General features: G+C 43.4%; 1 protein-coding gene across 2 annotated transcripts in view; it reads left to right on the forward strand.

The window, feature by feature from the left end:
• The window catches only part of LOC121291403 (ribosomal protein S6 kinase alpha-1-like), a 259,579-nt gene that overhangs the window by 30,214 nt on the left and 207,812 nt on the right, over nucleotides 1-21,553 (forward strand). For both annotated transcript variants that reach the window (XM_041212513.1, XM_041212514.1), the window contains exon 2: nucleotides 4,392-4,436. In XM_041212513.1, coding sequence (XP_041068447.1) covers nucleotides 4,392-4,436 — 45 coding nt within the window. The remainder of the gene's footprint in view (nucleotides 1-4,391; nucleotides 4,437-21,553) is intronic.

Consider the following 21,553-nt stretch of genomic DNA (forward strand, 5'->3'; position numbering starts at 1 on the left):
TAAGATAGTGTCTTTGTATCTAATTTAAGAATCTTTGTATCTAATTTAAGATACAAACAATTTGGCCATCTTCCTTTAGTTTGTGATGTCCAGTGAGACTCAAATTCAGAGTATTTATTGATGTGTCCTTGGAGTGCTGATCAGGAAAACACAATATAATGTCACATTATCTGGCAGAGTGATCCTGCTCAAAATTAACTCCAATAGAGTGAAATTGTTTCATGGTGGGAATTTCTGAAAACAAAATGTTCACTCAAACTAGAATGGAATAACTCCATTGTACTTAATGTCCACTTTTTTCATAAAACTTTGTGAAAGTACATTGCATAACTTTTTAAATTTGACATTACATAAAGTGTAATATAGTTCAATTTTTTTCAGTATCGTACGTGGCACTTGAGGTGTCTCATTACACTTATAATTAATTACAGGTTGTACTTACAATATACATTTCCTGTCAACCATTCTCTGGTGCATACAACTGGAAGAGTTTTCCATGGCTTCCAGCCCCTTGATGTACCTTAGTGGGAGGGTCTTAGACTGTGACTTTACTGTATTGAGATTTTTATGGTGGCTGGCCAAGCTTCAGTGTGACCCTCAGCATGTTATTCTGGACTTTGGAATATGTCAGCCTGCAACACTGTCATGGACAGCTCTTTCCATTGGAAGACTAGCAAGTTTAAGGCAGATAAAATAGTGTCTTTCACTAAGTTGATGGTTCTCTAGCAGCAATTGATGTTTGTCTCAGTGTGTGGCCACTGAGAATCCTGTGTTATGGGGTATCTCAGGTTGAACTTCAACAAAAACCACTGCATCTCTTTCCAGACCTTACTTGCAATGCACATTCAAGGAGAAGCTGGAAATTAGTCTCTTCCCTACCACAAATGCCCCGAGGGCAGTGTACTGTGGTGCTGGCCCTTTCTCACCACCAGTCAAGCTTGTTCTTGGTACTTGTTTGAAAGACCTAGCAATGAGGCTTCTGCCAAATGACAGTTTGGTCAGAGAACCATCCAACAGGATCAATCATCCCCCTTTTCCTGTAGGGCCTCTAGGACATTGTGTGGATCACTGCCTGATGGACTTGTGGTCGAAGATGATTTTCTGCACAAAATTTTCCACGAAGGTCAGGTGGAACAGTATGGTCCACCAATGTTCCACCGCAACACTGCAACACTGGGGACAGGTATAACCTCAGAATGGAGTGACATTGTGTTTGAGGGTCTATGTACAGCTTGATGCAGCCACACATGAGGTTGGTTTTTTAAGATGAAGAGTCATATTGGACTCGAAACGTTAACTCTGTTTCTTTCTCCACAGATGCTGCCAGATCTGCTGAGTTTTTCCAGCACTTGCTGCTTTTATTCAGTCTTCTCTCCCTTCCCCTTTCTGTGTGGAACTACTCCACCTCAGCACAGATGAGATCAGAAGCTTAGAGAGAAAGAGATATTAGACTTGTGGCTAACTACCTTCCACAGTTCTTTTTTATGTTGACATGCATTTTCGATTGTGATTCACTGTAGAATTGTAAGTCACGAAAACTTGCCTTAAAATGAAAAGCATGCTGTTAGTTGGCTTTGAAATTGGGTGATATATCCAACAATGGAATCCTCTTTAAGTTGCCTTAAATTATGATTTTTCTTGCATTGTGTAAATGTTGGTGTTCTTTCTCTTTCTCTTTAGAATAATGCTCTGCACTTTACACACAACTTAGCCAACCAGCTAGCAATATATTGAACCTCCTGCTGCATACAGTGTTACATTGGTTGTGATGAGCCAGATACATTGTAATGAATTTCATTACTGAAGTAGCGGCATGATATTTGATTGTTTTGATATCTATTTAACATATAGTAATGGACTTGAACATTACTGAGAGGATACTTGTAATGAGTTGATGTCACTTAAAAACTTAGAATGTGCCCAAATGAGGAGTTTGCGTTTTGATAGCAGGTGCTGAGGAGAGGTCAAGCTGTTCCCCACATGGAGAATGAAGGGGAAGTTTCTCAAGGCTTAACTTATTTACCTGCCACTGTCTGACTCAAACTGCATTTTCAAAGACTTAAGACAAAGTTATCTGCATTTCTCCTCCCCCATTGTCCTGTGCAGAGGAAACTCTGAGTGCAAAACAATAAATTGTGTAGTGTTGAATGCCTGAGACTGGGGCCCACTTGTCTATTAAAATCTGATCTATATTAAATTCTATCTAAAATTTCAAGTTGCTTTGGGTATTGATCATAATTTTAATTTCTCTCCTTTCAGGGTAGAATAGTAATAAGATTGCCGCTAACCATATCTCTCCCCTCCCTTCAAAAGCCTCTTCTTTAGAGATACTACATAAAAGAACAATGGTGTTAACATTTTGAACATAAGGTTTCCTTTTATTTGTTCATGAGATGTGGCTGTCACTGGCAAGGTCAACATTTATTGCCTATGCTGTATGACTTGAAGGAGAACTTGCATTTTCCATTTTTGTGCTGCCCAAGTTCTTCTAGGTAGAGGTCACAGGTTTGGAAGGTGTTGTAGAGGAAGCCTTAGTGAGTTGCTGCAATGCCAAGTCTCGCAGCATCCTGATTTGGAAATATATTGCCATTCCTTCGTCGTCACTGGGTCAAAATTCTGGAATACCCTAACAGCACAGTGGATGTACCTGCACCATGTCGACTGCACTGATTCGAGAAGGTGGCTCTTCACCACCTTTGATAGGAATTAGGAATGATCAATAAATGACAACCTTGCCTGTGACATCTGTATTCCAGGAATGAATTTTAAAAACTCTATATTTAAAATGTTAACACTAGTTATTGTGCTTTAATGTAGTGTTTGTAAAGAGGTTTTGAGAGAAATGAAGTAAAGTAGCACTGAGGGCTTTAGGGAAAGTATTCCAAAGTATGGGACCAAAGCAGTTGTATTCTTTGTTGATGAAGGTGGAGTGGGCGAGGGAGGGATGCAGAGGATGCAATATCAGAAGAGAGGAAGGTGCATAGCAGGAGCATGGAACTGAATTTGGTCACTGAGGTTGGAAAGGGCAAGACCATGAAGGGATTCACAGGTGAGTAGAAGAATTTTAAAATTGATGTGAAGGAGAGTAGCGGGAACCAGCAAAGTTGGCAAAAACAAGAATGATAAAGCAGGATAAAATGCAGTTTTAGTTGTGCAGGGAAGAAACAGAAGCCTGAATTAATATCTCCGCAGCAGCAGCAGTGAGATGGGGTCAGAAATGGGGATATTGTAGATCTGAAAATTGATAGTTTTGGTGGTGGCTAGGATATGTTTTGAAACTCCATCTAAACAGGCCATTGGGCTCAGTCTGAGAAAGCTGTCAGGGGAAAGGAGGAAGCCCAGCACTATGATGACGAGTTTTTGATGGAAACAGAACACAATGCTTTAGTCTTGGCAATGGTTGAGTTGAAGGAAGTGCCTCATTTAGGACTTGATGTCAGCTAAGCAGTCAGATGGCACGTAAGTGGTAGAGTAGCTGAATGATAACAGAAAGCTAAAACCGAATCTCAAAACCATGTCTATGTATATTGAGCCCATGTAAGGAAGCACCGTTTTAAAAATCAATGTTTTCAGCATTGTGGAAGTGAGATAAAGGTGTCCATCTCTGACCCCCTACACCAGCCACTGTGCTGTGCAGGCATTTTCAACAGGTTCATTATGGAAGCTGACCTTTTAACACATCTTACGACAGTGTGAAATCAGAACAAGTATTTTGTTTAGATTGATTAATCATTCACTTTAAATGTATGAACTGGAATAAAAGATGAATGCTGATTATAGTGGGACATTATTAAAAATATATTTTTCTAAATAATCAGTGTGTACTAGAAGCCTCTCAATGGCTGTCTGTATCTCAGGTTCAACATGCTGAAATGCCCTGGCTCCATTTTGAATGGAAAATCTATTAGGAAATGTTCTGCTTAAGAATGAAGCAACTGTAACTCGGGTGGGGAACCGTTTTCTTATTACGGGCCATTCACAAATCAGTCATGGGCCACACACACAAAAAAATCAACTTAATTTAGTTTCTTTAGAGAGAATACAGAAGAGTTCAACTCACCTGCTGTTTTAATGTGATGGCTGAATTTGAATATTATATTGTTAAATATTACTGTAGTAATTTAGCTGACACTTTTATCCAAAGCAAATTTGTAACGATGATGATAAATGCTATTTTGAAGGCGCTATTGTCATAGGTCTACATTTTTAGAAATCTTGCTATGGGGCAAATGAAATTGAGCAATGGGACATATCCGGCTCACGGACCGTATGTTCCCATCCTGGTGCAGCTTGTTGGAACAGATTTTTACAATGTTTGCTCTTTGTTTGATGACTTGATGTTCATATATTGTGTTTAGCTGGCAATTTATTTCTAACTTTTTATTTTACAGAATGGACATGGAGCCTCAGAAGAAACATCAGATCCTCCAGTGCAGGTACTAATGTATGGGCTGCAAGATAAAGTAGAGCAGAATTACAATCACCATATGTGTCTGAAGTTTTAATAAATAGAATTCGATTTCCAGATGATTACTAATGGAATTTGATGGAAACAACACTTCATAACTAGGTGCTCCTCTTCCCAGTCAAATCATTAAATTGATAATTGCTATTTGCTTATTTAATAGAATAAGTGTCCCTCCAGGTGTTATATGTCTATTACGTTAAAACACCATAATCCTGTAAAAAGGAATGTGAAGGAAAAGCATTTTATCTAAGATGAACATTGACTGTCAGGGCAATGTCTTTATATATTGGCATGTATAAAAGGTTTATATAAGTATGTTCAAGTCTGCATAGGATTTGCTAAAATTCTGAATCATTTTCCTTCAACATTGTATTACAGCGTGGGTTATTTGTTTTGATATCCTATCAGAGGGAAGCTCTTTTTTTATTGTCTCTCACCACCAAAACCCACCTATTGACTTCTTGCTTTCATTGGTTTACACAAGCTAAGATGGGAATCTGGCATTCAGATTTTAAAATGTAGGATACGATGAAACATTTCAGTTGTAATTACAGACTTTGGTACACATTTGTAATCTGTTATAAAATGTTATCCTGGTGCAGCTATACTTTCTTTTGTATTTATACATTTGTTTTGGAGTGCCTCAATAATTTTTTTTACTAATAATTAAATAAAGACTCTATTTAAATCTGCCCACCATAAGTTTTGTAATTTTTAAGCTGAGACTACTGTAAGTAATCAACTGATACAAGTTTTGTAAATCTCAAAATTACGTGTGGAGTAATGGAAGTCCGAGTAGTCTTCCCCTGCTGAGTTGTGTGTTAGAGGGAATGGCATCCATGCAAAATGATCAGGATATCTGTTAGCCAAGTATTTGTGAGTGGTGGTGCTCAACATTTTAGTCATCATATGGACTTCAGAGAACAAATGTTGTTGAGGTGCTGTAACAAATATGCCTGGTTACAAATATAGTTATGCAGAAACAGTTGTTGAAGCTAATTGTGCTTGACCATACTCCAAAATTTCCCGAGGCAGTAATGCCTTTTATATAAATTGGTCAAGGTATCTAAGTATTGAATTAAGCAATTGCCTTCATGATGTGTTAATACGCAGAGGATCTTTGTGAATATTATGCTTCCTATGTATGGATTGAGTTCTGATTTTTTCTTTCAACTGATCACATACTGCCCCTCATGCTCTTTTTAATATTTCATTATCTGAACAGTGTGTTCTGTTTCCCTCTGCCCCACTCCACCTCACTTTCCTTATTTCACTTCATCTAAAGATGCTGATCTTTGCTGGAGTAGAATTCCATGGATACGAGTGGCTTAGTGGTACCTATTTCAAATAAGCATTATCCACAAATGAGCCTGAGCAGAGTGGTGACAGGCTATTCAGTTATGGATGCTAACGTCCCTGAATTCCAATGCCAACAGACCTCTCTCAAAAGGAGAAATTAATAAATATTGTATACACTCATAACGTTTCCAGCAAGATAGTAATCATGTGTTGGATCCAGATGTTTTTTGTTTTCTTGCTTCTTATCTTCCCTCCTCCCATCAAGGTCATTCCAACCAGTATGACTCCAGCAGAGATTGGCTCAATCAACAAAAACAGAGACTATACCTGCCTAATGCTCTATTTGGTGTAGTTATACCAGTTATTTGACTTGTAGAGCAGTTTTGCAAATGTGAGGTTGGGACAAATGAAAATGTTATTTCAATTATGAAATGTCTGCCCCTGCAAAGATATGTGTGGACTTGTGCATGACTTGCATTGTAGCAAATAGTTTGATTTAATTTTCTCATGCCTAGAGTAGAAGTTAGGATGGCAAGAATCATTTCATTGTCAACAGCCTCTTCGTGCAGTGATAGAATATTTTATACCCAGACCTGTGTGTGATATAAGTGACATGATGATTCTGCTTACTGTTTAATTGCATTATGTAAGAAACTCTGGGCGGAATCATTGGAGACTTGCACTATGTGGTAGTGGGCGGGAAAAAGAACATTTTACCCGTCGGCTGCAATGGTGACTTTTCAGGCTGTATTGTCCCAATCCCACTTCATTAATCATGCATTACTGGGAAACATACCATTTCCCTGGCAGGCAGCCTCCAATTCGCCTGCCACACCATGACCTTGCTGCTTCCTCACGCCGAGCACCATATTTAAAGTGAAGCTGCACGCACACCTCAGTGCTTCCAGTCCAGGACTGCTGCACAGAAGACATGGTCCCTAAATACAAGAAGACTGCAACCCCTTGATTCAGTGACACATCCCTGGACCACCTTTTGGATGCCGTGGCGGTCCATCATGATGTTCTCTATTCCTGCTCTGGGCGAAGGCCAGCCATCAGTTTGGCAAATCCAGAATTGGAGGCGATGGCATCATTGATCAGTGCCAATGCCCTACAAAAGAGGGCAGCCACCCAGTGCCTAAAGATGACGAATAGTCTCATCCATTACGCTATGGTAAATCACTCTTGTCATCACTCTCAACTCACAAACCCATCACATATCCACAGGGATCTCAAATCTCAAGGGACAACACCAATACCTCTTACACACACTCTCAGACCTCCATCAGGCTCATTTCCTATCGAGCTCGTGTGTTCATCCTGTCCTTGGCTCCGCTCACCACACAAACATTCCATGCAGAGCCATGCACGCTGCTCACTCTCCATCTGTTTTCATGGAGGAGAAGCTGGCTCACAGCAGCAGGGGGAGCTCTCAGACCAGGGGATGGGGGTGGGGTGGAGGAGATGGATTGGCCCACATTAGGCCCCTCACTCACTTTGAGGAGTGTGCCATCACGCAACTGGTGAAGACGTGGACCATGCCTGCGGCGATGGTGGGGTCAGCGATGAACACCCACGTGAGGATCCTGCACCACATCATCTCTCTCAATGCAACTGTGAGTGCTCTTTCTCCTGCTTTTGACTCTGCTGCCATGCTTTATCTCTACTTTGGTTCACAGGGAGCTCTGCCAAGCAACCGCCACCCTCAGCCAGCCAGTCCCTCAGCTCCATCCATTTCTTCACCTCCAGCGAAGAGGACACCTCCTCCATTAAAGAGCTTGAAATAAGCAGTCTGGAAGACCTGTCACAGCACTTACCCACATGCTCCACCAGCACAGAGACACACACCTAGGTGAGACCTAGATCTAGAGCAGGCTTAGGTTCACAATCTGGTGGCCACCTCACGGATATGTGTCTGCAGCAGGAGGAGGCAGGTTTAGCTGAGTTCCCTGGCACTTGGAAGACTGCTGGGGAAGAGGCATTTTTGAAGTCCGAGCAGATGATGACCCTCTGGATTCTGCCTTCCAGCACATCGTGGAGAATCAGCAGAAGGAGGGGGGAACATCACGCAGAGCTGTTGGAAACACTCAACAGACTGGCAAATGAGCCAGAGGAGTGCGTCAGCCTGCTCTCTGATGAAGTGGTGCTCGCATGTGCACTTATGGAGGTCTCCATGGGAAGGATGGCAGCCACCATGGATACCCAGCAGAACGTGGAGATACGTGCAGACCTGCATTCCATCATGGTAGCCTTGGGTGAGTTCCTTTATGGCGATGCGAGATGGAAATGGGGCACCTCAACATCCCTCCAGATGCTTCTTCCCTTCAATGAGTCAGGTCGGGGCCCTTGGGCACCCGAAGGGAGGAGGAGTGGGAGCTGCTCATCCAAGGCCATCCACTCAGGAATCTGAGTGTGTCCTCTCCCTCCGTGTTCCCTTTCCTTGTGACCCCCTCAACCTTGTCCTCTGTCAGTGCAGAGGGAGCAGCTGGCCCACAGGAGGACAGCCAAAGCAAACCGGGGCCCTCAAAGCTTCGGCTCTCCAAAGGTCCCATGGCAAAGTCATCAGAGGCAACTGGGCCCAACCATTGCACAGGCTATCTCCATCCCTGCTGCAGATGTCAGGGCAACACCTAGAAGCGTTAGGCCGAGAAAAGTTAAGAAATTCTGATGAAAATTGATTACACGGTTGAACACATTTTGTCACTTAATAATCTGAAAATAAATTCTCGTTCACTGAATAATGTGTAATGGTGTCTTTCAGCTTCTTTGACAGGCTTTGCGAAACTTCCTACTGCACCCCCTACCCAGCATTAGCAGCTCAGCTGCAAGCAGCCGGCCCACGAGTGATTCTGGAGGGAGAAGTGTGTATGTGTGGCAAGACCTTTTGGAGCCTCGTAAAGCAATCTCCCATGCACGCGGATCCTTCCTCCATCACACTCATCTCTATGTCCTGGGCATTTTCAGTGCTGCCTGCTGGGGTTCTCTTTCAGTTGTCCATCTAAACTGACCTGCATCTGTACCCACCCACTGATCACACTCCCATGCAGCACCTGTTTCCGCCCAACACGAGTTTCCTTTCACTTTTGGTTTTAGGAGCATGGTGTGTGTAACATCTGTCTTTAGCGCCCCTGTCCTTTACTCTCTCCTAGTCACCCATGTCCTTTCCCCCATCACTGTCGACCCCCCTGCCATCACCTTCCACCTCCCAACCGTCACCTAATAGGAAAAATCTTTTTCTTTCGGGAATGTCCAGATGAATGTGCACGTTCCCAACCTTCCCAAAAATCCCACCCTTATCCACATTTACCTCCCTGACCTCTTCCTTACCACCCCAGGGTCCATGTCTGGCTCCGAGCCCCCACCAATCACCCTCGCTGTCCCTTCTACTGATACCATTGCCCCCTCACCCTCCCAACTTTCTCTTCCCTCCCCCCTTACTTTCCACCCCCCCCGATTCCTTCCTTTCCCCTCCCATACTCCATCCCCCTCCCTTAATCCATCGCCCTCCATTACTCCTTCCTCACCACTTAGACCTACCTCCCCAGTTGCTGTATTCTCCCCCGTTATACCCTCCACCCCCACCGTGTGCCTTCCCCACAACCTTACTCCCGACACCATCGCTCCCCCCTCCCAACCTCATTCTCGTGATACCTTCGTTTCCCCCGTTACTTTCGTTCCCACCCTCCCAATCTCACCCCTGACACCTTTGTTCCCCATGTCCCAACTTCACCTCCCCGACAGCATCATCCCCCTCCTCCCAACTCACCACCCACCCCCGAAACACTTTCCTGTCCCAGTCAGACCTGGACTTTCCTCTCCCACCCCTCCGCTGGAACATCTTCCTCTCCCAGTCCCACCTTTCCAGTTGCTGTATTCTCCTCCGTTACACACTCCACCTGCCCGGTATGCCTTCCCTCTTTCAACCTCACCCCCCTGACACCTTTGTTTCCTTCCCGTCACCTTCGTTCCCACTCGCCCAATCTTACCCCTGACACCTTTGTTCCCCCCGTCCCAACTTCATTTCCTCGACAGCATAGTTTCCTTCCTCCCAACTCACCCCTTCTCTCCCCCCACCGCCGAAACACCTTCCTGTTCCAGTCAGACCTGCACTTGCCTCTCCCACCCCTCTGCTGGTACATCTTCCTCTCTTCCCCTTCAATGATGAGCCATAGCAGACCATGGCCAAGACACTCATGTCCCAAAGCAGACCATCAACGTGATCTTCCACCTTCCATGAGCTGCTTTGTGGCAGAGTCATGTCCCTAAGAATCTACGCAGCATTCCTCCAGGGTCCCATTGCTGTAGGGCTGCAGCATCTTCTGTTCCTCAGATGCCCAGATGTGAGCAAGGCCCTGACGGTAAGTCTCGACTTCTGCACTTCACATTTGCCAAGACGTGTATTGTACCTGCGTGTTTTCCTGTCAATGTGGCAGCAAATTTGACATGAGGCCATGGTTCCAGTGAGCTGGGCTTATAAAGAAATGCAGATGTATTACAATGAAGTTCCCAATGCAGCCCACCAGTGACGGGTGGAGCGAACTATTGAAAACTGGTTTCATGACGTCATGAAACCGATTTTTGGCCTTCCTGCTATATTGTCTGATCATGCCTGCCGTCCAATGCTAGCAGGTATGGAAAATTCTACCCTCTGTGTATAATTCACTTGAGAATTAAAAATATATAGATTAGTTGTGGTCTAATGTTGACTATATTTATATTACTGGCAACTGAGAACTTTAATACTCTCTGGAGTGTCCATTATCGTTAATGTAACAGCATTAATATTGAAGGATGTTTCTGGGTAATTTAAACTAGAGATTTTGGTACCGGCAAATGATCCTATTGATATGTGGAATTGCTGTCTTTTTAAATATTATTTAGTATTGTTGTAGTGCTTTCCTGTTTTTTTTTAAGGAAGCTTAGTGTGGTTTTCAGAAATTATTGCAAAATTAGTTCTCCCAGCAATCCAGATCAATATCTGCAATGTATTCAAATCTGTTTAAAGACAATCTGTGGGACCTCTTTTTAATGCATGTCCAAGACTACTTTAAAGAAAATCAGTGGATCAGTCACCTGTGGTTCAACAACTTTGTTTTCCAGCAGAATGTTACTTATTGGTCTCAAAAGTCCTCTGGTTGAAACTATTTGGGTAGATAGTGGGCTGGAGCATTGAAGCATAGATTGAGGTGCTAGAATTATGGAATTTTGCTGCATTAAGGGTGCTGACTATGTCATCAAATACATGGTGGGGAGAATTTGAGTAGGAGCTTAGTCTATTTGCAAAATGAATGAATGTGGCTGGTTCAGATGAGCATTAGTAGATGTTTGGGAACAGCCGTTCAATTACCTTATCTTCTGAAGTTACTACATGGCATGAGGGACTGTTAAATGGATAGAATAAAACTTGAAGGTCAGGACAATTAGGAAGTGTGCCACTTGGAATTCAAAATTCTATTTTTTTCCCTCAGAGTTTAAAAAGGACGTGGAGACCGGCAGGGACTTCAGTTTTAAAAGGACGTGGAGAGTGGCGGGGACTTCAGTTTGAAAAGGATGCAGAGACCGGGGGCAACTTCAGTTTAACTTTGCGAGAGAGAGGTTAAAACAGTGAGATTTCGGGAGAGAGGGGTTAAAACAGCGAGACTCAAGTAGGAGCAAGGGTAAAATAAAAGCAAGGGTCCACATTCTATATAGATAAGATGTGTCTGGGGATTTCAGTCATGTGATTTGCACATCCTGTGCTATGTGGGAAATCCTAAATACTCCGGATGGAGCAACTCGAGCTCCAAGTTTTAGAGCTTGAGCAGCAGCTGGGGCACTAAGGCGCATTCACGAAGCTGAGAGGTTCGTGGATAGCACGTTTCAGGATGTGGTCACCCCGCAGCTTAAGGAAGTGCAGGCAGAGAGGGAATTGGTGACCACCAGACAGAAGGAGCGGGGACCAGGCAGGTAGTGAGGGAATCCCCTGAGTGCATCTTGCTCGCAAACCGTTTCTTAACCTTCAAAAATGGAGAGTGACAGTTCCTCTGTGGAGGCCAACCAGAGCCAAGGCCATGGCACTGTCGGTGGTCCAGCTGCTCAGTGGAGGAGGAACAAGTCTGGAAGGGCAATAGTGGTAGGGGATTCTTTAGTGAGGAGAGTAGACAGGCTCTTCTGCAGCCGTAGACGTGACTCCAGGCTTGTATGTTGCCTCCCGGTGCCAGGGTCAAGGATATTATGGAACTGCTGCAGAGCATTCTTGAAGGGGGAGGGTGAGCAGCCAGAAGTTATGGCCCATGTTGGGACCAATGACATAAGAAAAAAGAGAAATGAGGTCCTGCAAGCAGACTTTAGGGAGTTAGATAGGAAATTGAAAGGCAGGACTTCAAAGGTAGTAATCTCCGGATTACTCCCGGTGACATGCAATAGTGAGTATAGGAACAGAAGGATAGAGCAGATGAATATGTGGCTGGAGAGATGGTGCAGGAGGGAGGGCTTTAGATTCCTGGGGCATTGGGACCGTTTTTGGAGGAGGTGGGACCTGTACAAGTCGATGGGTTACACCTGAACAGGAACGGGACTAACATCTTTGCGGGGAGGTTTGCTTTTCTGTTGGGATGATTTTAAACTAAATTGGCAGGTAGTTGGGATCCTGAAAAGTAGTTTAGTGGCAAGACAAGCTGAGATGGAATTAGAAGTTTAAACGCTAGTAAGTGAGTCTGGAAGGCACTTTATCTAGCCTAGATAAAAAAGAAGTGAGTTTAACAAGGCTAAATGGAATATATTTTAATGCAAGGAGCCTGAGGAATTAGACAGAGGAGCTGAGGGCACGCATGGGAGTATGATATCATAGCTATGACCGAGACTTGGTTAAAAGAAAGGCAGATTGGCAGCTCAACATTCCTGGTTACAGGCTATTCAGATGAGATAGAGGGGGGGTGGAGGTGGAGGGGTTGGGGGTCACAATATTGATCAAGGAATCAATTATAGCATTGAGGAGGGATGATATCTTAGAAAGATCATCAAATAAGCCAAATGGGCAGAAGTAAAAAATGCAAAAGGGGCAAACATGCTGTTGGGTGTGCACGATAAGCCTCTAAACAATCAGAGAGAGATAGACAATCAAATATGTATTTAAATTTCAGAGAAGTGTAAGAATAATAGGCAGTAATAGTAGGGGATTTTAGCTACCCAAATACTAACTGGGGTAGTTTTAGTGTGCAAGGTAGGGAGGGAGCAAAATTCTTAAGCTGCATCCAGGAGAACTTTTTTAGCTAGTACGTAGAAAGCCCATCAAGTTTTTCCATTTCCATGCGTCGACCTTTGCATTGGTCTTCACCATGGAAGAGGGCAGTTCTGGACTTAATATTCGTAAATTAGCCTGGTCAGACAGAAGGCGTATCAGTAGGGGAGCATTTTGGAGATCGTGACCATAAGTCAGTTAGATTTAGGATAGTTATGGAAAAGGATATGGTTGGGCTGGGAATAAAAGTTCTGAACTAGGGAAAGGCTAATTTTACTAAGATGAGATGCAATTTGGCCCAAGTGGACTGGGAGCAGCTACTTGCAGATAAAACTGTATTAGAACAGAGGGAGGCATTCAAGGAGGAAATAGCGAGAGTAAAGGGCAAAGGGCAACTATGTTTGCATAAAGACAAAGCGGGGGACCACGTCTGATGTCAAGGGACATAAAGGTTAGGAATAAGAAAAAAACAAAAACAAAACAAAATGGCAGATACCGAGAGCTCCATATGGCAGAATCCCTAGAGGATTCCCTAGAACTTAAAAAGGTAATTTGGAAAGCTAAGAGAATGCATGAGAAAGCATTGGTGGGTAGAATAAAAGAAACCCAAAAGGGTTTTTTAAATATATAAAGAGCAAGAGATTTACTAGGGAAAGAGTAGGGCCAATTAGGGACCATAGAGGTAATCTGTGTGTGGACCCAGAAGACGTGGCTACAGTCTTCAATGAATGCTTTGCATCGGTCTTCACAATAGAAAAGGACGACGCAGGTTTGGACATCAGGGTGGAGGACTGTGAAATATTAGAGGAAATTAACATAGAGAGAGGGGAGGAACTAGCGAATTTAGCGGCCTTAAAAGTGGATAAATCTGCAGGCCCTGAAGTGCATCTTGCAGATGGTACACATTGTTGCCACTGTGCGTCGGTTTTGGAGGGAGTGAATGTTTATGGATGGTGTGCCAATCAAGCGGACTGCTTTGTCCTGGATGGTGTTGAGCTTCTTGAGTGTTGTTGGAGCTGCAAGGCAGGTGGAGAGTATTCCATCACACTCCTGACCTGCGCCTTGTAGATGGTGGGCAGGCTTTTGGGAGTCAGGAGGTGGGTTACACACCACAGGATTCCTAGCCTTTGACCTGCTTTTGTAACCACAGTATTCATATGGTCAGCCCAGTTCAGTTTCTGGTGTAAAGAACATACTTTTTTTATTTCTGTTGGGCTGTGGATTAAAATGACAATGACTGCAGTTTGAAAGACACGTTTACTGGAACAGTGTGGGGGATATACACAGTGTTGCTGCCCTGGAACATAGTTTGCCATGAAAGACAGGATGGAGCCGAGGATGAGCTCGATCTGATGGGAAACTGCTTAGCAACCACATTTTAATTGGCTACTACCCAGGTGATCAGGGTTTGTGAGAGAGCAATGGAGTAGAGAAAAGCTCCTAGCCTGAAAAGAGAAAAAGACGAAAACCTCTTTCTCCTCTGTGTGTAAGAATGCAGTAATTCTACAATAATGGCTAGCTGTTTTTCTTTCCGTCATATCACTATAACCTGCTCCGTCTCTGAAAAACCCCTGTCAAGAGGAAAAGGGGAAAATCACCGTTAGAGATATTGAAAAGCAAGTGCTCAACCAGTGAACTAAAGACTGAAAGTGTTGGGAAGACCACCTCATGTCATCAGCAAACAACTGAAAGGAATTTGGAAGACATCAACCAAAATCAAACCATTGAAGCTTGCACTCCAGAATTGGTGCTATTGAACTGTTTTATACCACCATTAAAATCCATGTTTTTGTGTGTCTTGTAAGTCTTGAATGTGTGTGTATAGGGATTTAAGAAGGGGTAGAGTTTAGGTTATTGATTTAGAAATTAGCAGTTCATATTTCTTTCTTTTGTCACTAGTTTACAACAGTGTTCAATAAACAGTTATTTACTTATTAAGTTTACAAACCTGGTGCTCGTATTCTGTTAACCTAAATTAAAAAATTAGGTGGGTTGATCAAACTTTTTCACATTTGTCGTGGGGAGCAGTGGGGCTATCCTCAGTGAGTCATGACACTGGTCAATGGTAACCCCCAGGATGTTGACTGTGGGAGATTCAGCGATCGTAATGCCTTTGAATGTCAAGGGTCGATGGTTAGATTCTACTTGTTGGAGATGGTCATTGCCTGGCACTTGTGTAGCGTGAATGTTACTTGCCACTTGTCAGCCCAAGCTTGGATATTGTCCAGGTCCTGTTGCATTTGGACATGGACTGCTTCAGTATCTGAGGAGTCGCGAATGGTGCGAAACATTTTTTTAAAAATTTGTTCATTGGATGTGAGCTTCACTGGCTGGGCCAGCATTTATTGCCCATCCCTAGTTGCCCTTGGGGCATGGTGGTGAGCTGCCTTCTTGAATCGCTGCAGTCCATTTGTTGTAGGTACACCCACAGTGTACCTACCTAGGAAGGAAGCCCCAGGATTTTGACCCAGCGACAGTGAAGGAACGGCGATATATTTCCAAGTCAGGATGGTGAGTGACTTGGAGAGGAACTTCCAGGTGGTGGTGTTCCCATGCATTTGTTGCCTTGTCCTTCTAGATGGTAATGGTCATGGGTTTGGAAGGTGCTGTCTAAGGAGCTTTGGTGAATTCCTGCAGTACATCTTGTAGATGGTACACACTGCTACTACTGTGGGTCGGTGGCGGAGCGAGTGGATGTTTGTGGATGTGGCGCCAATTAAGCAGGCTACTTTGTCCTGGATGGTGTCAAGATTCTTGAGTGTTGTGGGAGCGGAACCATTCCAGGCAAGTGGGGAATATTCTATCACACTCCTGACTTATTCCTTATAGGTTGTGGACATACTTTGGGGAGTCAGAAGATGAGTTACCCGTTGCAGGATTCCTAACCTCTGACCTGTTCTTGTAGCCATATTTGTATGGCTAATTCAGTTCAGTTTTTGATCAATAGTAACCCCCAGGATGTTGTTAGCAGGGGTTTCAGTGATGGTAATGCCATTGAACGTCAAGGGGTGATGGTTAGATTCTCTCTTGTTGGAAATAGTTGTTGTCTGGCACTTATGTAGTGCAAATGTTACTTGCCCTGTGTCAGCCCAAGCCAGGTCTTGCTGCATTTGGGCATTACTGTTTCAGTGTTTAAGGACTCTTGAATGGTGCTGAACCTTGTGCAATCATCAGCGAACATCCCCACTTCTGCCCTTATGATGGAAGGAAGGTCATTGATGAAGCAGCTGAAGATGGTTGGTCTGAGGACACTACCCTGAGGAACTCCTGCAGTGATGTCCTGGAGCTGAGATGACTGACCTCCAACAACCACAACCATCTCCCTTTGTGCTAGGTATGACTCCAACCAGTGGAAAGATTTCCCCCTGACTCCAGTTTTGCTAGGGTTCCATGATGCCGCACTCAGTCAAATGAGTCCTTGATGTCAAGGGCAGTTATTCTCCCCTCACTTCAGGAGCTCAGCTCTTTTGTCCATGTTTGAACCAAGGCTGTAATGAGGTCAGGAGCTGATGGCTCTGGTGGCACTGGGTTTCAGTGAGCAGATTATTACTAAGCAAGTGCTGCTTGATAGCACTTTTGATGACCCCTTCCATTACTTTACTGATGATTGAGAGTAGACTGATGGGGCGGTAATTGGCTGGGTTGGATTTGTCCCGCTTTTTGTATACAGGACATACCTGGGCAATTTACCACACAGCTGGGTAGATGCCAGTGTTTGTAGCTGTACTAGAAGTTCTGGAGCAAAAGACTTCAGTACTATTGTCGGAATAGTGTCAGTGCCCATAGCCTTTTCATTATCCAGTGCCTTTAGCAGTGTCTTGATATCATGTGAAGTGAATCGAATTGGCTGAAGACTAGCATCTGTGATGCTGGAGACCTCCGGATGAGGCCGAGATGGATCGACCAAATGCTTCAGCCTTACCTTTTGCACTGATGTGCTGGGCTCCCCCATCATTGAGGATGTGGATATTTGTGGAGCCTCCTCCTCCAGTGAGTTGTTTAATTGTCCACCATCATTCTCAAATGGATGTGGCAGGATTGCAGAGCTTAGATCTGATCCATTGGTTGTCGGATTGCTTAGCTCTGTCTATCACTTTCTGCTTATGCTGTTTGACACGCAAGTAGTCCTATGTTATAGCTTCAGCAGGTTGACACACCATTTTTAGGCATGCCTTGTGTTGCTTCTGGCATGCCCTCCTTCACTCTTCATTGAACCAGGGTTGATAGTAATGGTAGAGTGGGGGGATATACTGGGCCATGAGGTTACAGATTGTGTTTGAGTACAGTTCTGCTGCTGCTGATGGCCCGTAGCGCCTCATGGATGGCCCAGTCTTGAGTTGCTAGATCTGTTCGAAATCTATCCTATTTAGCATAGTGGTAGTGCCACATAACACGATGGAGGGTATCCTCAATGTGAAGGTGGGACTTCGTTTCCACAATGGCTGTGTGGTGGTCACTCCTGCCGACACTGTTATGGACAGATGTGTCTGCGGCAGGCAGGTTGGTGAGAATAAGTATGTTTTTCTCTCCTGTTGGTTCCCTCACCACCTGCCACAGACCTAGTCTAGCAGCTATGTCTTCAGTCAGCTTGGTCAGTAGTGGTGCTACCGAGCCACTCTTGGTGATGGACCTTGAAGTCCCCCACCTAGAGTACATTCTGTGACCTTGCCACCCTCAGTGCTTCCTTCAAGTGGTGTTCAACATGGAGGAGTATTGATTCATCAGCTGAGGGAGGGAGGTTTCCTTGCCCATGTTTGCTCTGATGCCATAAGACTTCAGGGCAACGCCCTCCCAACTATACCATTGTGCCGCCATCTCTACTGGGTCTGTCCTGCAAGACGTACCCAGGGATGGTGATGGTGGTGTCTGGGATATTATTTGTAAGATATGATTCTGTGAGTATGACTATGTCAAGCTATTGCTTGGCTAGTTTGTGAAACAGCTCTCCCCATTTTGGCACTAGCCCCCAGATGTGAGTAAGGAGGGCTTTGTAGGGTCAACAGTGCTGAGGTTCCCGTTCTCGTTTCCGGTACCTAGGTCAATGCCGGGTGGTCTTTCCTTTTTTGAGATTTTGTAGCTGAGTAGCTTGCTAGGCCATTTCAGAGGGCATTTAAGAGTCAACCACATTGCTGTGAATATGCAGGTAAGGACAGCAAGTTGCCTTCCCTAAAGGACATTAGTGAACCAGATCGGTTTTTACAGCAATTGACAATGACTTGGTGGCCATCATTAGACTTTTAATTCCATATTTTTAATTTCCACCGTCTGCCATGGCAGGATTCGAACCCACGTCTCCAGAGCATTATTCTGGGTCTCTGGATTACTAGTCCAACAACAACACAGCGTCGCCTCCCCTACAGAACAATTCAGCTAGTCCTACTTCCTGCGCTTTCAAGGCACGTGCAATCATCAGTGAACATTCCCACTTCTGACCTTATGATGGAAGGAAGTTAATTGATGAAGTAGCTGGGGGTGGTTGGGCCTGGGGCACATTTAATTGAATGATAAGTTTTGAACTTTCATCCTAATACTTAAACTAAAGATCTTTTTAGTATCAAAGTTTGTTATTTTTGACCTGTTTAAAGCGTAGTATGATTTTGTTTTCCTTACCCCCACTCAAAAAGAAATACTAACACAAAAGCAAAATACTGGGATGCTGGAAACCTGAAATAAAAAGAAAAAATACTGAAAATACTCAGGTCAGGGAGCATCGGTGGAGAGAAACGGTTTCTCCAGGGGCCCGGAGTACACAGATTGAAGGTGATTGCCAAAAGAACCAAATGTGTCTTGAGAAAATATTTTTTACGCAACGAGCGCTTAGAATCAGCAATGCACAATCTGACGGGGAAGCTGTTTTTTTATACTTCAATTGAATAGCAGTATTCTCTTGTGATTTATGGAATTGAAATCCTTTATTGTTTAATACAGCTAAACATAGATGGAGGAGGCTGAAACATTGCCAAGGCACATATAACAATTTTATATTCTATATTTTTGAAAAGCCTTTTTTTTTGAAAAGGCAATCCATTTCAGCCAGTTATCCCCTTCTAGCCTGAAATTATAGTCTGGAGGCTTTCAATTGCATGCACTAGATTAGCTGAATTGACTGGCAGTGTCTAGTCTGTAATGCAAAGTCATCTTGCAAAAGTCGAGATGGGAATCTATGACTGTAATGCACAGCAAAATGGCCAGTTAGGGAATCGTTACTGTTGTATATATGGTAATGAACTAGCTTTGGGTCAAAACAACAGTTCCTTTGGTTATCAGTGCATTAATGTGCTAACCAATTATTTTGTTCAGTGTAGATGTGTGAATTCTGCATTCTATTTATGTATAACTGGTTGAAAATACTGTACAATTGAAGGAGAGGAAGCACAGAATGTCAAACAACAATTTGTATTTATATAGCACCTTTACTATAATGAAACTTCCCAAAGCGTTTCACAGCAGCATTACAAAACAAAGTATGAATCTGAGCCACGTAAATATTAGGTCAAAATCTTGGTCCAAGGGTTAAGATTTAAGGGGTGATTTAAAGGAAGAAAATGAGAAAGAGAGGCGGAGATGTGTAGGGACCTAGGCATTTGTTCACCAATGGTGGAGCAATTTAAATTGGCAATGCACAAAAGGCCAGAATTAGGGGAGTGCCGATTTCTCAGATGGTTGTGGGGCTGGAGGAGATTACAGAGTTCGGAAAGGCAAGGCCATGGACATATTTGAAGATAAGGATGAGAATTTTAAGATCAAGGCATAGCTTGATTATGAGCAAATGTAGCTCAGCAGGAATGGGGACATGGTGCATGTTAAGACAAGGGCAGCAGAAGTCTGGGTGACCTCAAGTTTATTGAATATGTAGACATTCTAGGTAGAATGTGGGACACCAGTCAGAAATGCATTGGAGTAGTCAAGTCGAAAGGTAACAAAGGCATGAATGGGAATAATAAAGACAAATAAAGTTCTTATATTTCGTATGCCCCAGTGTTGCAGAATGTGGTCATATTTTGCAGTTTTAAGAAAATGAGGTACATTTCATCTACCAATTCAATCTAATTTTGAAGTTCCTGTCTCAATCACTAATGCTTGAATTGAATTCCACAGCCTCACATCTCTCTGTGAAGAAATTCCATCTGCTGTCTGTTCTAAATCTCTTACACTTAATCTTGTATATATGGTCTCTCATCTTGGAACTCTCAACAGTTGGACACTCTTTGCTTCTATCTATTCTGTTCCATTCTTGGATGAATTTTAAACAATTCTGTAGCAATGAGATTATGCAGTGAAAAAATAAAAACACAAGTCTTGCTTTTATTTAGAAACTTGTTTTTGGAAATGATTCAGAACAGAAGAAAGAAGAATTGCTTTGAAATGCTGTGCTTAATTTTATGTAGATTAATGTGGCAGCCATTTTCATGCAGCAAGATCCCACAAATAGCAATGAGATTAGTCTACTTTTGATGATAATATAGAGAGTAATTCTGGTGAGGACATTGGAAGAATTGGCTGAATGCAGGATTAGGGCATAGGAGGATTTTCCCCTGGCACTGCTTCGTGCACTGACCTGATGCAAGCATTTCTTTTTATATTATCACTTCTTCCTCCTATTTCATTTTTTCTTCATCGCTTTTCCTTCTTGATCCTCCAGCTGGAGAGGCTCTTCAGCTTTTCGACCTTGTGAAGATCCTCATTAGGAAGCTGTTCTCTTTTATTGAATAAATTATCCCCTTTTTAGTAGCTGTGAATCCTGGTAACTAAAGAAACTGGTTTTGAACTCACCTTTATCTCCACTAGCCACTTCTGGTACTCTTTTAGGCAACATCACATCAGAGAAATTTTACTATAGGTTTGTTTCTACATGTTCAATGTGTCAACAGCTGATAATCTCTGTAACAACAACATGTAAGTTTTTATTCTGAAAGCTTTATCCCCACTGTTGTACTTGTCTATATATGATACCTTAAAGTCTTCAGAATTTCTCTCATTTTGGAAACTTGGAAAGTCTAAGGTTTTTATCTTGCATTCATCAGGACAATTGCAAGAATACCAACGTTAGGGGAAGCAACAACTTTATACTGCATGAGAAGAGTTTGCTGATTGGTTGGGAAATGAACTCTAACTGGTAGAGGCGTTTCCATGGAGAATGCACCAGTTAATGGTGACTGACAGTTAACTGACAAGCATTGACATACTAATCGAGAAATCTGCTGCGGGGTTCTCTACCTTGGTCTACCGCAAGCTTACCTTCACTGGTCAGTACAAGCGCTGGAATTCTTACAGTTCCATGCGCTGCAAAATTGGCCTAATTGGCAACCTGATAAATGGGGCCCAAGCCATTTGTTCACCATGCAAGCTTGATGCTGAAACAGGGCATGTCAAAGACATCCTGCAGGAAAATGGCTACCCTGATCAAATCATTTTGTGCTGTATATCACACAGACTCATGAACCGGCCTAAGGCTGTCACTTTAAGCCCTGAAAAGTGCCCAGTTTACCTCAGATTATCCTGGAAGGGCAAGGTGTCTAAAAAATTTGAGCAACAGGCGAAGCTAGTTGTTTCACGTTGCTATCATG

Source organism: Carcharodon carcharias, chromosome 19 (assembly GCF_017639515.1).
Source record: "Carcharodon carcharias isolate sCarCar2 chromosome 19, sCarCar2.pri, whole genome shotgun sequence".
NCBI classification, from domain to species: Eukaryota; Metazoa; Chordata; class Chondrichthyes; order Lamniformes; family Lamnidae; genus Carcharodon; species Carcharodon carcharias.